Genomic DNA, 17,266 nt, shown 5'->3' with positions numbered 1-17,266 from the left:
ACGAATAATAAGCTTCAGTTCTGTTTTTTTTTTTTCATCATTTCAACTGCTACATTACGAAACCCCTGTGTATATATGTTGTGTGAATTATTGGTGAAATTTAATTTGATCATTTCGTAAGCAAGACAAACACATCAGCCTCTTCGTACACATAATCCGGGTGCAAATCCTGGTGCGGAACTTTCTCAATCACAAAAACCCTCTCACACATTTCCCAGAACAGTTTGTGTGCTTCCGAAGACCTCAGCTGGTAGCCGAACAAAACGACGCCGTCGTCCTTCACCAGCGCCTCCATGGTGGACACAAGTAGGCCCACAGTCTCCTCTATGTAAACGACGTCCGTCGCCAAGACGACGTCGTATGGAGGGCTCAGGTACTTGGCCTGATCCGCCGCCTTGTTCCAGTGCACGATGGCGTGCTTGACCGTCTTCCCCAGGATGGGCTTGTTGCACTTGAGGTTGTGCTTCAGTGTTTTGTTGTTTCCTCCCCAAGGTAGAACACGGGTGGGCACAACACACACAGGTCACCAAAATGTCGGCTCTGATGCCAAGTCAAATAATATGATAGAATATTTTCAGATCTATTTCATTCTCCGAAAGGAGGTATTTATAATACAAAGTTACAAACCCTAGTAGGGTTAAACTAGGAAATAAGTGGAATCCTAATTATATAATATCTATACAAAAGGAAATAAATAAAATCCTAATAGAATAAGATAGAAATATCCTAATAGAATAGGATATCTCGGTAACAGTTACAACCTAAGATATGAGTTTTTAATTGTTATATTAAAGTGTTTGTTGTTTCCTCCCCAAGGCAGCATTGCTGATCGGGCTATCCCTGTCATGTTTATTCAGCTAGCTTTTCTCAGTAAGAAGCTTGCAAAATTCGTTCGAAACCTAGTATATATGAAATTCGGGAATGAAAAGGGTTTTGGATATCTTGAATACCTACATCGCCTCGAACGCAAAGAATTGTAGAAAAAAGACAAATTTTACTTATCTTAGATATATGTTTAATATCAAACACCATGCTGCATGATGTACTCAGTGGGGCATAAACTTTTATTTTGTTTAAGTGGGGGCATACAAAATTTAAATACAACGAGAACGTGCAAAAGAAGACTTAAAGCTAACCGTGGAAAAGTAAAGGGAAGATGAAATTTATTTCATCCACTGAGATTATGTACGTACATTCAGCCATGATAAGTTCATGTTTCTTTCTTCTTTATTGAATTAATTTCCTCTTATTAGTGGCGCACTACGACCATTTGTAATCTTTTTATTCAAAGTTTGGCATACAATCAAAGTTGAGAAAACAAGAAACGTGGCGTGGGTAGCTTTGGAGAAAGAAAAAAAAAACAGACATTCCCGTGGTCCTCCTCGCCTTCCTCGCTTCTGTCTGTCTTAGATAAGTGCTTCATGGACTCAGAGTCGATAACCAACAATGGTCTCAAGTCTTTCAGCAACCAAATTTTTCGATTTCAATGCAAAAATTAGTTATCTTTGCTCTATATTTTAGATGATGACAAACATTTGTGCACATTAAAGAGTACTCTCTCTCTCTCTCTCTCTCTCTCTCTCTCTTCTCTTCCAAAATGGCTGCAAAGTACTCTACAAAGCTTCACTTTCTTCTTCTTCTTCTCTTTTTTCTGTTAACTAACCAATTCTGCAACTCCACTAAACTTCAGTTTCTCTAGATTCAACGGCAATGACTACCCCACCATATGCACAGAAGGCGATGCATATATTGACACCCAATTCCTCCGCCTCACCAACAGCAGCCTAGACAATGATATGAACGGCAGTGTTGGCAGAGCCACCTACAGCCGACCCTTCCTCCTCCGGGAAAACAGCACTGGAAAACTCGCTGACTTCACCACAAGTTTCAACTTCGCCATCCACTCAAACAACAAATCCAGCTATGGCGACGGCCTAGCCTTCTTCATAGCCCCAAACGGGTCCTTCATCGGCACCAAACTAGCAGCTGGTACCACTCTCGGCCTCCCTTACAACTTCGCATCTCCAAAAGACACCGCTTTTGTGGCGGTGGAGTTTGATATCTACGCGAATCCAATGGTCGATCCCCCGTACGAACATGTGGGTATAGACGTAAACTCTCTCAACTCTAGCATTACCAGACCTTGGAAAGGAGGTATTAAGGAAGGAAAAAGAAATAACGCTACCATTAGTTACAATTCCACTTCAAAAAATCTGAGTGTTGCCTTCACTACCTTTGTAAGCAATACGAGTAATACACAAGTGATGAAGCATTTTTATTACATTATTGATCTGAAACAGTACTTGCCTGATTGGGTTGTTGTTGGGTTCTCTGCTTCAACGGGTAACTATACTTCTCTGAATAAGATCATCTCATGGAATTTCAATTCAACTTCACTAGGTGATCATGACAGTAAGGTCGGTATTGCAACGGACAACGAAACACCAAGCGCCATGGCCAGTACTAATTCCAACCGCAAGTCAAGAAACAAGAGTATAGGCCTCGCAGTTGGGTTGGCGATTGGTGGCTGTGCTGTCATGTTTGGTGGATTGGGTTTGATTCGGTTAGTCATGTGGAAGAAGAGGGAAACAACTGTTGAAAGTAGTGATGAAGATCCTATAGTTCATGAATTGATTGACGATGAATTTGAAAAGGGGGCTGGACCAAGGAAGTTTTCGTATAGCGAATTGGCTCAGGCCACCAGCAATTTTAGGGAGAAAAGCTTGGAGAGGGAGGATTCGGTGGGGTTTATAAAGGCTTTATACCAGATTTGAAGTCATATGTTGCTTAAGACGATATCGAGGGGTTCTAAACAAGGACTTAAAGAATATGCGTCTGAAGTGAAGATCATCAGTCGACTTAGGCATCGCAATCTTGTGCAGCTGATTGGCTGGTGCCACGAAAGAAAATTCTTACTGGTGTACGAGTTCATGCCTAACGGGAGCTTAGATTCTCATTTGTTCAAAGAGCAGAGCTTGTTGACTTGGGACGCAAGATACAAAATTGCTCAAGGTTTGGCCTCCGGATTGCTCTATCTACACGAAGAGTGGGAGCAATGTGTGCTGCATAGGGATATCAAATCAAGCAATGTTATGTTAGATTCGAATTTCAACGCAAAACTTGGGGATTTTGGGTTAGCTCGACTTGTGGACCACGGAAAACAGTCGCAAACCACAATTTTGGCTGGAACAATGGGGTACATGGCTCCGGATTATCTCAACATAGGGAAGGCTAACAAAGAATCAGATATCTATAGCTTTGGAGTTGTTGCACTGGAAATAGCATGTGGGAGAAAACCAATCGATCTTCCAAAGTCCGGAAGTAGTCCAATCAATTCTGTTGAGTGGGTTTGGGAGCTTTACGGAGAAGAAAGAATTATTGAAGCTGCTGACCCAAAGCTGTGTGGAGATTTTGTTGAGAAACAAATGGAGTGCTTGATGACTGTTGGGTTGTGGTGTGCTCATCCGGATTACAGTAAGAGGCCTTCAATACAACGAGCAATTCAAGTGCTTAACTTTGAGATTCCCTTGCCCATTCTCCCATCAAAGATGCCAGTGGCTACCTATTTTGCTCCTCCAAAATCACTATCAATTTCTACTGATACTGGTGGTTCTCATGGATGCCAAACAGAGTCTTCAAACTATGGTCACAACGCAAATTCCTCGGAGTTTACCACATCTTCTCCTGCCACAAATTCTCATCCTTCAATTTAATTTACGTAAGAAGTAAGCGGACCTTAGTAATTATTATAACCTGGATTCTAAAGTTTTGGGATTGTTGTAACTTCACTGTTGTTAACCATCATATATATAGCAGTCTTGTCCTATGCAAGATGTCTTGTCTTTCCTAAGACTCGACGCATTGAAAAAACCTCAGTTCTACTCAATTTTCTTCAAACATTTATTAACATAATTGCGGTTGTTTTAGTTTGTAGAATCATCATTTAGAGCTAAGAATTAATATTTCTTGTCTCGGACATAGTTGATAATCATAACGGTTTTAGATTTCAGGTTTTCAGTATCAAAATTTTAGCCTGAAATTTGGTACTCTAAACCTAAGATTGAAGCTTTATTAAAGGATTTTATATCCTAAATTATCAGCTTTGTCCGTAAGTACTAAGTTGAATCAAAGTTGAGGAAAACTAAATAAAATGTGATGTTTTCTTTTTTTGGTCGAAGGTGATGTTTTCTTAACGCATCATCATGTCTTTGATAAAGACTGCATGTCGTGCATACCCCATACGGTGCCCTTGCTATATAGTTTTGCTTGAACAAAATTATTTGTAGATGTACAAATTCGAGAAAAATTATAGAAATTATAAAAAAAATATGAAAATTTTGATTGAAATGATTTATAACTGAAAAAGAAAAATATAGTAGGGCCCGCGTACAAAATGGCTCATATATCAAGTGGAAATTGTTGTACAGGTGCAATGTTCTTATAAATAAAATATAAACAATATAATATGTAAAGTATTGACACTACTGCATTTAATATTTTTGCCAATTATAGCTACAAACTTGTGGTTTTAATGGTTTGTTTTTTGTCTAGTGGTTTTAATGGGTCTAATCCAATGTTCCATGTGGTAATTGTTAAATTTTAGAGAGACGGGTCAGCGACCTATTACTAGTAACACCGATATTGTCCCTAACTTAATCACCAAAGATCAATAGATGTGAGGTTTTATCTCAAAAGGCCTCAGTGATATGATTAGTTGAATCATTCATTATATATTGTATTTTAAGTGAAGTTTCTAATAAGGGACATATTTCTTCAACACGCCCCCGCACGTGGGAATCACCATATAGTGGGCCACATGTGGAGCCAAGTCCACATTGGAGTCAAACATTTAAATTCAACACGCAAACACCACGTATTAGGTAAAAGGTAAAAGCATCACCAATGGGCGGTGTATTTTCGAAGGTGTAAAGCCACTTTTACATCCCCTTTACACCTCCGGGGTGTGTAAATGTGATTTTTGCTCCAATAGAGAAGATGTAAATCCAAAGATGTATATTTTTCTTGTCTTAATTCGTTTTTTTTTTTTTTGTTAACATTATAAAATTAATTTTGTATGTTTATTTTATTTTTCCAAACAAATAGACCTAAAAATATTTAAGAGTTATTTACACTAACACCCCCTGAGGTTTTCAGTTTTTTCACAAAACTCCTTGAGGTTTTAGAAATTACACGAACACCACTTGAGGTTCTAAATTGTTTTCACAAAATTCATTTTCATTGATTTTTCATCCACAAAGATTGATGATTTTATACACAAAAAAATTATAATGACAAAGTTGGCCTTTGAGATTAGATTGCATATACTTCATTTAGGGTAATTTTTTCATTTGCATAATTTGTTTTCAGTGAAATCATCAATTTTTGGACAAACAACACAAACTTGGACAAAATATGAACCCGGAAAAAAAAATTTGCAAAATCTGAAACAAAAGTTGAACATGAAAATAAAGAAATGAAAAAAATTTCCTCTTGTAAACAATAAAAGCTACATGCCAATCAACTACAAAGAAATATAAATGTAAAGGGTATAGCCGCGCGGCTATACTTTTTTTAAAATAAAAAAATACTGAGTATTGCCGAGCGGCTATAATATATATATATATATATAAATAAAGGACCCCAGTAACGCAGCCCGGCTATACTCTTTTTGTAAAAAAAAAAATCCCGGGTGTTGCCGCGCGGCTATACTATCTATAAACAAATAAAAGAGGACCACAGTATCGCCGCGCGGCTATATGTTTTTAAAAAAAATCCCGAGTATAGCCGCTCGGCTATACTATTTATATTTAAAAAGAAGTACACGCCTAGCGCCCAGCTAGCGACTCCGAATCTACGCGTCAAAAACAGTCACTCTGGCGATATTATTTTTATATATAAAAACCTAGTATACCCGCTTGGCTATACTCTTTAAGTATGATATTTTAAAAAGGAGTATAGCCGAGCGGCGATACCGGCTATACCAGAAATATAATTTTTTTATATAAAAATAGGACCTTTCCAGTTGTATTAGTTTATACTTTATAGATATTAATTTGCTTGTTTCGATATAGATACTTTATAGATTTAAATTTTTTAATATATATTATTTTTATTCAATAATATGCAAAAATTATGTGCATAATACGTGAATGTTGTGTGTATTATTGGAAATTTTGTAAAAACCCATGTGTATTAAACATGAAAAATACGTACGTATGTGTACAATACAAGCCAAGCTTCTAAACAATCTCTTCTTTCTACATTTATTTAATCAACGAGCTAAGCAAAATATTCTGAGGAGCACTCTGCAGGTGTGATGCTACAATCTCTTCAAAGTTCCATTGCCCATGGTGCTGCCAAATATGTCGATGGCAACACATTTTGCTCCTCTTTATTCACAGAAATTGTAACACAAATTTTGTACCATATGAAATTGACTGATGCAGATGCTTACTATTAGCTATGGCACAAGAGAGTATTTGTTTGCAAAGTAGTATTAAAAAGTTCTCTTCATTTACCACTTTGAATTATCTATATATACCAAGGGCTAATTCGGCACGACCTTGACCTCTACTATTGAACTGACCCAATTTTCTACAAGAAAATTATCATATGAGTACGTCACAGGAAGACACATCTCCATATTCTTCCTTTTCTCCCTCTATTGTTTCCTCCATTTTCTTCACAACATTGTGATCAACGGTCTTCCAAGAGAATTCTACAGAACGTCTTACAAGACAATAGTGATTATTGTCCCGTTTGCGGCGCGGGAATTTCAAGGTGAACCAAATTTCTGGGGTTAATTTCGCATTATAAACTTGACTAAAACTACTATACGTTAAAAATGTACAAATAAACAACATTAAAATACTATATATTAGCTGGATTTTTCATCTTATTCTTTAAAAATAAAGACAACTTAATATAAGACTGTCCTTCAATAAAGACAACTTTCAAATTTTAACAATTTAATGGTATGTTGTTATTGGCTCCAGTTTGCTGTGTTTTTCTCTCCTAGCATGTTTGCTGCGATTTGAGCTTGTTACTATTATAATTTGAGAAAAAACACACCTCATCTATTTTTTTCCTTTAACATGATGTTTTGTATAGCATCTGTCGGAGATGCTCTAAATGATGAAAGCTACACAACAATCAAGTAATTTCCAAGAAAAAAAAAATTATGAATAAAACAAGTAAAGGATTAAACGCGTTCAGAGTCAACCAGGTCTAAGTCCGAAAATGTTGATGTAAATTAGAAGATGAAGAAGTATTGTGCAGTTTATGCTGCATTTTAGATGACAAATATTTCTCCCAACAACAAAAATGGTTGCCAATTATAACTCCGCCATCCCCAGACTCCACCCACAAAAGCTTGATCACTTCCTTCTTCTTCTCCTTCTCTTAACCCCTTGTGTAACTCCTTTAACCTTCCATTTCCCCACCTTCAAACAAAGTGACAGTGGATTATTATTTACCGAGGGAGATGCTGTTATCAGCAACCAATTTATTCACATGACCAAAGAAAACCTGCATGCTGAATCAAGGAGTGTGGGTCGAGCAACGTACCGTGAACCCTTCCTCCTCCGAGAAAATGCCACCGGCAAACTCGCCGATTTCACCACAAGTTTCGCATTCATCATTGATGGGAAAAACAGAACCTCCTACGGGGAGGGCCTCGCTTTTTTCTTAGCCCCAAACGGTTCCTTACTAAACCGAGCACTAGGAAAAGGTAGCAGTCTCGGCCTCCCTGTCAACAGCTCGCTGGAGAACGTTATTGAGCCGAGCAATGACTACCCTTTTGTGGCGGTGGAGTTTGATACCTATCGGAATTCATGGCCAACCGTGAAGGATCCGGATGGCGATCATATAGGTATTGACGTCAACTGTCTCAAGTCTAATATTACCAGGGCTTGGAATGGTGGTGTTGTTGAAGCAAAACTAAATCGTGCTTGGATTAGATATAATTCAACCTCGAAAAATCTTAGTGTTGCCTTCACGACTTTCAATAATGATACTCAAGAACAAAGGATCAGTTATCTCAGTTACATGGTTGATCTGAATAAATACTTGCCAGATCGGGCCATTGTTGGCTTTGTTGTGAAAAAAGACCAATTCACTCCCCTTTAGACCTTGTTGTTGATGGACTTTGGACAAGACTCAATGATGGATGAGTCTTACACACACACACAGAAAATAACCAAGCACAAGTGACACAAGTGTTTATAGAGGTTCAGCAAATTTTTGCCTACATCCTCTTGGTGATCCCCTTGAGAAATTTCACTAATGAAGATAGGTTACAACTTTGGTTTACAACTGAAAACCCCTTTAGAACACTACCCTCACAATCTGTTTCTCTCTCACCCTTGCTCAACACCTTGATACACTTGAGAACTCTCTCTTCTACTTGACTCACTAGTTTCCAGCTACTTTTCCTCACACTCTTGTAATCTTGCTTCAACACTTTCTCAAATACACAACCCCTTGCACTTGAGAAAAGCCTCATCACATCTTCCCACGTTCTGCCCTTGTTTTACTGAAGTAGATCACACCTTGGGCAGGCAAATGGCTTGATAATGACAGCTACAAGTTCAGCTACCTAATAAAGGTAGGAACACCTTGAAACAAGCCAACATCTTTCCTTAAGTTGCTCTCCTTGCTTCCCAGCAACTTGCCACCTTTCATTTAAGTCAGAAGTGACTTAAAATATCCTTGCAAGTGGATAGAAAACGATAGCACACTAAAGGAACTGTTGAGAAACAGTGCAAACTCGAAACAGCATATGTCGGGCGACCGGTCGCTGGTAGCTTGCGACCGGTCGCTGGTAGCTTGCGACCGGTCGCAAGAAGAATTCGCTCCAGGGCTCGACTCTGCCTGAAAACGACCGGTCGCAAATAGCTGGCGACTGGTCGCTTAGTCGACTTCGCTCAAGGCCTCGACTCTGCCTGAAAACGACCGGTCGCAAATAGCTGGCGACCGGTCGCTAGTCGACTTAGCTTCCAGACTTCGACTCTGCCTGAAAACGACCGGTCGCAAATGTCGTGCGACCGGTCGCTGGTCCAAGATTTAGTATCCTTTATGCGAGCCAATTTTCCAACAATCTCCACCTTGGCGAGCCTAAAACTCATTGTGGACATCATTGCCTTCCAGGACATCTGTAATGTCTTGAGAATCGTCCCGATAACTCTCAAGAACTCCACCTTAATCTTTAGCATGTAACAAGATTGAGCAAGCTCAAACAATGCTTGAACTTTGCTCTTGTGACTGGCTTTGTGAGACAATCTGAAGCGTTCTCATTTGTATGAACCTTCCTAATCTTGATGTCTCCATCATTCACCCAATCTCTTATCCGGTGGTACCGAACATCAATGTGTTTTGATCTTCCGTGGAATGCTTGATTCTTTACTAGGTGTATAGAACTTTGACTATCACTTTGTATCACCACCAAGTCTTGGGCAATCCCGAATTCCTTTGCCAATCTTTTCAGCCACACCGCTTCCTTTGAAGCTTCCGTTAGCGCCATATACTCCGCTTCTGTAGTAGACAAGGCACTAACCGATTGTAGAACCGCTCTCTAACTAATCGGTCCTCCACCACACATGAAGACATATCCCGTGGTGGATCTCCTCTTGTCTAAATCCCCTGCATAGTCAGAATCTACATACCCCGACACACATGCTTTTCCTTGTTGTCTTTCAAACAATATCCCAATCCTCTTGGTGCCTTTCAAGTACCTGAGAATCCATTTTGCTGCTGTCCAATGTTGTTTGCCCGGATTCGCCATGTACCTTGACACCACACTTACGGCTTGGGCTAAGTCGGGGCGTGTGCACACCATTGCATACATGAGACACCCTACCAAGCTTGCATATGGAACTTTGTTCATTTCTTCCTTCTCATCATCAGTAGAAGGACAATCTTGAGCACTTAATTTAAAATGCTCTGCCAAAGGAGTAGACACCGGCTTGCAATCCATCATATTGAACTTTTCAAGTACTTTGGAAATGTACTTACATTGTGACAGCCATAGCTTGCCTTCATTTCTGTCCCTCCTTATCTCCATACCTAGGATCTTTTGTGCAAAACCAAGATCCTTCATGTCAAACTCCTTTCCAAGCAATGTCTTCAATTCCTGAATTTTTGACATGTCTTTACATGCAATTAGCATGTCATCAACATAAAGAAGCAAGAGGATGATATTACCATCCTTGAATGCATGAGTGTATACACAACAATCAGATTCACATCTTCTATACCCAATCTTCATCATGAAAGAATCGAAGCACTTGTTCCACTGTCTTGGAGATTGCTTTAGCCCATACAAAGACTTCTTCAACCTACAAACCAGATTTTCCTTGCTTGCTTCAACGAACCCTTGAGGTTGGCTCATGTAGATGTCTTCCTCCAAGTCCCCATGGAGAAAAGCAGTCTTCACATCCATTTGTTCCACCTCCATGTTCTCTTGAGCTACTAAGGAGAGTAGTAGCCGTATAGAAGTATGTTTCACCACCGGAGAGAAAATTTCATCATAATCAACTCCTTCCTTTTGCAAGTATCCTTTGGCCACCAATCGAGCTTTGAATATGGTGGCTCCTTTCCCATGCATGTCTTCTTTCTTCCTAAACACCCATTTGCAGCCAATAACCTTTCGACCTTTGGGTTTAGGAACTAACTCCCAAACTGAGTTTTGGTGTAGAGATTCCATCTCTTGCATCATAGCTTCCATCCAACTTTCCCGTTCCTTGTTCTCAACAGCCTCTTGGAACGTGGTTGGTTCTTCTTCACTAGCATTCAAAGCATAGTGAACTGCATCCTTTTCCCATCCAAACCTTTGTGGTGGTTTGATGGTTCTCTTGGGCCTGGACCGAGCTATAGATGATGGCTCCACCCATTCTTGAGCCTCTTCTTCTTCTTGAGTTTGTTGTTGTTGCCCAACATCTTCCTCCTCAAGGTCGGACTCCACCTCCTCCTGAACATCTTCAGTTGGCTGTTCTTGTGAAGCTTCCCTAAACACCTTCTTGAGTGGAACTTCAATGGTTGTTTCTCTCTCAACAACATCCTCCTTTGCCTCTGAATTCTTGACTTTGTTCATAGGCATGGTCTTCTCATCAAACACAACATCCCTGCTGAGTATCTTCTTTTGGTTCACAGGATCCCATAGTTTGTAGCCCTTCACACCGCTCTCAAATCCGATGAAAATGCATTCAAGAGACTTTGGCTTCAACTTGGACCTTTCATCACTAGGAATAAGTGCATATGCACTGCATCCAAACACTTTAAGATTTGAATAATCAATTGACTTATTAGACCATACCTCATCTGCACATTTGAACTCAAGATTTCTAGAAGGCGATCGGTTAACCAAATAGGCAGCGTGGTTAACTGACTCCGCCCAAAATGACTCGGGCAATCCTGCATGAATCCTCATACATCTCTCACGCTTCATGAGAGTTCTATTCATCCTTTCCGCAGCTCCATTTTGTTGGGGCGTCTTCTTCACGGTAAAGTGCCTCTTAATGCCTTCAATTTTACAAAACTCAAGGAACTTGCTGTCTTTGTATTCACCACCATTGTCACTCCTTAGGATCTTGATCTTTCTTCCGGTTAGGTTCTCTACTTCCGCCTTCCACTCTTTGAACTTGGTGAAGACTTCGGATTTCTCCTTCATGAAATAGACCCACACCTTCCTTGAAAAATCATCCAAGAAGGTCACGAAATAGCGAGCTCCACCCTTTGATTTAACCGGTGAGGGCCCCCATACATCCGTGTGAATATAGTCTAGCACACCCGTGCTTTCTTCCTCTTTGTTTCGCTGCTTGAAAGCCACCTTTGATTGCTTTCCCATGGTACAATATTTGCAGAACTCAAGCTTGCAACTTTGAACACCTTTCAACAACTTTCTGTTGTGTAGTTCTTGCATACCCCTCTCACTCATGTGCCCTAGCCTCAAATGCCAAAGCTGAGTTTCATCCTCCGAGTCCTTGCTTGTGGATACAGCTACTCCACCTGTAATTGTTGTACCACACAATCTATATAGGCAATTAGGTTGAACTTCTCCCTTCATAACCACAAGTGAACCTTTTGAGATTATGAGTTTCCCTTCATTTGCTTTAAATGAGTAACCATTCTTATCAAGAGTTCCAAGGGAAATGAGATTCTTACGCAACTTTGGAATGTACCTTACCATTCCAAGCGTCCTAACAGCCCCATCATGCATCTTCACCTTGATTGTACCGGTGCCTTTGACTCTACAAATTGAGCCATCCCCCATCATAACTTCACCGCCTTCTTCTTTCTCATACGTGTCAAACCACTCCTTGTTTGAGCACATATGGTATGAGCATCCGGAATCCAAAATCCAATCGGAAGAGGAACAACTTGAAGAATTAGCCAATGCATTTATTGTAACATTGCTATTCACACATAAAAGCTCACCATCACTCTCTGTGACTTCTTCAGCTGTGTTTGCTGCATTCTTCCCTTTGTTCTTCTTCTCCTTCCATATGGGGCAATTCTTTTTCCAATGCTCCTTTGACCCACATTCGAAACAACCGTCTTTCGCCTTGGATTTGGACCTTCCTCTGTTGCCTTTCTTGCCTTCACGCTTCTTTGAACGGCCTCTCTCTCCGGTCTTTGCAACTAGACCTTCACCTTGAGAATTTTCTCCCGAACGTTGAGCCATCCTATGGTGCGTCATGATGTCTTGCACCACAGGCTCAAAATCCAGAGTAACCTTCCCGAACATAAGAGTGGTTCGGAAGTGCTTATAGGACGGAGGTAAGGATGTCAATAACATAAGAGCCTTATCCTCCGTACTATAATTAACTTCCATTCTCTGCAAGTCAGCAACACATCTATTGAAACTACTTAGATGTTCCATTAGATTTCCTCCCTCCTCCATCTTAAGATTTAGGAGTTCTTCCTTGAGGAAGAGTTTGTTGGACAACGACTTCCCTGCAAACATCTCTTCGAGCTTCTCCCATGTTTGCTTCGCTGTATCCTTCATCACGTTGATGAGCACCTCATCGGAGAGGTAGTTTTCGATGGCTCCTCTAGCTAACTCATCAAGCACTCCCCATTCATCATCTGTCATGCTAGTTGGCTTCTTCTCCTTGCCAACTAACACAACATGGAGATTTTGTTGTGTAAGGGCTGACTTCATCCTTCGTTGCCAAAGTGTGAAGTTCTCCTTCCCTGTGAAAGGCTTCAACTCCACCTTCATGCTTGTTGCTTGTGGTTGCTTCAACTGCTGTGAACTGCCACCACTATCAACTTCCTTGTCACTTGCCATCTTCAACACACTAGCACTCCAAAAGAAGAACTAGCACAGCTGCCAACCACAGCTCTGATACCACTTGTTGTGAAAAAAGACCAATTCACTCCCCTTTAGACCTTGTTGTTGATGGACTTTGGACAAGACTCAATGATGGATGAGTCTTACACACACACACAGAAAATAACCAAGCACAAGTGACACAAGTGTTTATAGAGGTTCAGCAAATTTTTGCCTACATCCTCTTGGTGATCCCCTTGAGAAATTTCACTAATGAAGATAGGTTACAACTTTGGTTTACAACTGAAAACCCCTTTAGAACACTACCCTCACAATCTGTTTCTCTCTCACCCTTGCTCAACACCTTGATACACTTGAGAACTCTCTCTTCTACTTGACTCACTAGTTTCCAGCTACTTTTCCTCACACTCTTGTAATCTTGCTTCAACACTTTCTCAAATACACAACCCCTTGCACTTGAGAAAAGCCTCATCACATCTTCCCACGTTCTGCCCTTGTTTTACTGAAGTAGATCACACCTTGGGCAGGCAAATGGCTTGATAATGACAGCTACAAGTTCAGCTACCCAATAAAGGTAGGAACACCTTGAAACAAGCCAACATCTTTCCTTAAGTTGCTCTCCTTGCTTCCCAGCAACTTGCCACCTTTCATTTAAGTCAGAAGTGACTTAAAATATCCTTGCAAGTGGATAGAAAACGATAGCACACTAAAGGAACTGTTGAGAAACAGTGCAAACTCGAAACAGCATATAGCTGGCGACCGGTCGCTTAGTCGACTTCGCTCAAGGCCTCGACTCTGCCTGAAAACGACCGGTCGCAAATAGCTGGCGACCGGTCGCTAGTCGACTTAGCTTCCAGACTTCGACTCTGCCTGAAAACGACCGGTCGCAAATGTCGTGCGACCGGTCGCTGGTCCAAGATTTAGTATCCTTTATGCGAGCCAATTTTCCAACATGCTTCTCAGCTTCAACAGGTGCTAATTCTGCTCTACATAACATCATCTCATGGAATTTTACTTCTACTTCACTTGTTGATCACGAATCTCTAGCTCTTTCTGGCCAAGAAGAAACAAAAGATGAAACTCCAGTTCCGGCGCCAGGCCCTACTTCTAAATTCAAGGCAAGAAAACGCAAGAAACCACTAGCTGTTGTGATCGGTAGTAGTATTGGTGGATTTATCTTGGTATGTTTCTTAGGTTTGGGTTTGTACAACTCGTGCAAGAAAAAGGCAACAAGAACAACAACTGATGGAAATCCAAATGACTTGATTCACGAATTCGAAGGTACCTCCTCCTTGAAGATATTTCCGTACGAGGAGTTGGTTTTGGCGACAAGAGATTTTTTTGAGGGAGAAAAGCTTGGGGAGGGAGGATCCGAAGTGGAAATTTACAAAGGCTACATGACATACTTGAAATCATATGTTGCTGTTAAGAAGATATCAAGGGGAGCTAAACATTGGATTGATCTGTATTCACAAGAACTACGGATCATCAGTCAATGTAGGCATCGGAATCTGGTGCAACTCATTGGTTGGTGCCATGAAAAAGGAGAACTCCTACTTGTCTACGAGTTCGTGCCCAACGGCAGCTTAGAGACTCATTTGTTCAAATCAGAAAGCTTGTTATTTTGGGAGTTAAGGTACAGAATTGTTCAAGGCATGACTTCGGGGTTGCTCTATCTACATGAAGATGCGCAGCAACCTGTGTTGCACACGAATATCAAACCGAGCAATGTTATGGTGGATTCTGATTTCAACGCAAAACTTGGGGATTTCGGGCTCAGCAACAGAAAAGAGCCACATATGATAACAAGAAGCTACATGGCTCCTGAATATATCATGGGACAGTTAAGCAATAAATCAGACGTCTTCAGCTTCGGAATTGTTGCTTTGGAGATTTCCTGCGGAAGAAAGCTCATCGATCCAAAATTTGGAGGAAGGCAAGTCGATATGGTAGAGTGGGTTTGGGAGCTTTATGTAGAAGGAAAAGTTATCGAAGCAGCTGATCCAAAATTGCGTGGAGATTTCAATGACAAACAAATGGAGTGCTTGTTGATTGTGGGGCTGTGGTGTGCTCAACTAGATTACAATTTAAGACCTTCAATGCGACAAGCATTTCACACGCTAAACTTCGAAGTTCCATTACCCATTCTCCCATCAAGGATGCTAATGGGTACGTCTCCTCCGGCAATAACGCTTTCAAGGTCGCCTAGCACTATTGGTTCTGAAGGAGGGCAAATGGAGTCTGGTTATGGTAATGCCACCAGTTCCTCAGAGATCACTGAATCTTCAGCAATGGAGTCTGGCTATGTTAATGTCGATTCCTCAGAGATCACTGAATCTTCAATAGTGGAGTCTAGTTATGGTAATGCCACCAATTCCTCAGAGATCACTGAATTTTCAACAATGGAGTCTAGCTATGGTAATGCCACCAATTGCTCAGAGATCATTGAATCTTCAGCAATGGAGTCTGGTAATGCCACAAATTGCTCAGAGATCATTGAATCTTCAGCAGTGGAGTCTGGCTATGGTAATGCCACCAATTCCTCAGAGATCACTGAATCTTCAGCAATGGAGTCTGGCTATGTTAATGTCAATTCCTCAGAGATCACTGAATCTTCAGCAATGGAGTCTGGCTATGTTAATGTCAATTCCTCAGAGATCACTGAATCTTCAGCAGTGGAGTCTGGTTATGGTAATGCCACCAATTCCTCAGAGATCACTGAATCTTCAACAATGGAGTCTGGCTATGGTAATGCCACCAATTGCTCAGAGATCGTTGAATCTTCAGTAGTGGAGTCTGGTAATGCCACCAATTCCTCAGAGATCATTGAATCTTCAGCAATAGAGTCTGGCTATGGTAATGCCACCAATTCCTCAGAGATTACTGAATCTTCAGCAGTGGAGTCTGGCTATGGTAATGCCACCAATTCCTCAGAGATCACTGAATCTTTAGCAATGGAGTCTGGCTATGTTAATGTCAATTCCTCAGAGATCACTGAATCTTCAGCAGTGGAGTCTGGCTATGGTAATGTCACCAATGTTGTGCGCAGCGGAAGTAGATTGCACTGGGGTGGTGGATATGAAACCGTTGAAACAACAAGAGCAAAATATGAAATACAGAAATCCAAACGACACAAGGATTTATACTGGTTCGGCCCGTGTGTAGCCTACATCCAGTTCGAAGACAGCGAGAAATTCCACTAGTATCCCAAAAGAGATTACAACCAAAGGAGATTAACCCTCTCACCTATCCTAGGAATTACAGAGTTTAACTCTCACAACCCAAATCCCAAATACACCCATGTCACTCTCAAGCTAACCACACACAAGAGCCAAGAACACAGGAATTGTTCTTGCTCACTAGGAAAGAACACACTAAGAACAATACAAAGAAATAAACCTCCCACCAACACAAGGAACAAATGAAGAAGACTCAACCTTGAAATGGCTTGATCTTCCTTCAACATCTCGTGTAGCCAAAGAGGAGTTTATCTCCACCATCATGGAGATGCTCTCTAGTATTTCTCTCTGTGTGGAAGTGTCCCTCACTTCTGTTTTAGCCTCTCTGAGAAATGGTGCTCACGGCACCCAAATGGTGCGGCACACTGCCCACACACTTGCATACTCATTTCCGCACCCTCCATCTCCTTTTATGAACCCATGCAGCAACTCCAAAAGCCAGCCAGCCAATGCCAACCCACGTGAAGAGGAAAAAGAAGCCAAACCATGTGCTGGAAGTCATCATTATTAGTGACATAAAACACCCACTTGGAATAAACAAAGAGAAAGAAACCAATTCTTTCTCAAAGTGGACAGCTCCAACGGACAAATAAAGGAACCCAAAATGTCACCAACCAATTAGACTCCCCCACAAAATAATGTCCAAAACTATACATTATTTATGCACCATGATTTTCTCCACTTTTCCATCTTGCTTTCGGCTGCCTAATTAATAGAAGTGCAAAAGCACTCCACC

The 17,266-nt window shown here is 40.9% G+C and overlaps 2 protein-coding genes and 1 pseudogene across 2 annotated transcripts; 2 read left to right on the top strand and 1 right to left on the bottom strand.

Moving 5' to 3' along the window:
- Positions 1–109: 109 nt before the first annotated feature.
- Positions 110–1,203, bottom strand: LOC110745709 (uncharacterized). The gene is made up of 2 exons (XM_088252386.1): positions 1,137–1,203; positions 110–483 (listed from the first exon to the last, which is right to left on the bottom strand). The coding sequence occupies exons 1-2, from the start codon at positions 1,201–1,203 to the stop codon at positions 110–112; spliced, it is 441 nt and encodes a 146-aa protein (XP_088108512.1).
- Positions 1,204–1,582: 379 nt separating this feature from the next.
- On the top strand, positions 1,583–3,732 carry LOC110767105 (L-type lectin-domain containing receptor kinase IX.1 pseudogene; annotated as a pseudogene).
- Positions 3,733–7,323: 3,591 nt separating this feature from the next.
- On the top strand, positions 7,324–17,041 carry LOC110747595 (L-type lectin-domain containing receptor kinase IX.1-like). The gene is made up of 4 exons (XM_088252385.1): positions 7,324–8,094; positions 12,746–12,749; positions 14,255–16,345; positions 16,767–17,041. The coding sequence occupies exons 1-4, from the start codon at positions 7,324–7,326 to the stop codon at positions 17,039–17,041; spliced, it is 3,141 nt and encodes a 1,046-aa protein (XP_088108511.1).
- The last annotated feature ends 225 nt before the right edge of the window (positions 17,042–17,266 follow it).

Source organism: Prunus avium, chromosome 4 (genome assembly GCF_965620075.1).
Source record: "Prunus avium chromosome 4, drPruAviu1.hap1.1, whole genome shotgun sequence".
NCBI lineage: Eukaryota > Viridiplantae > Streptophyta > Magnoliopsida > Rosales > Rosaceae > Prunus > Prunus avium.
This window is presented reverse-complemented; position numbering and strand designations above follow the sequence as displayed.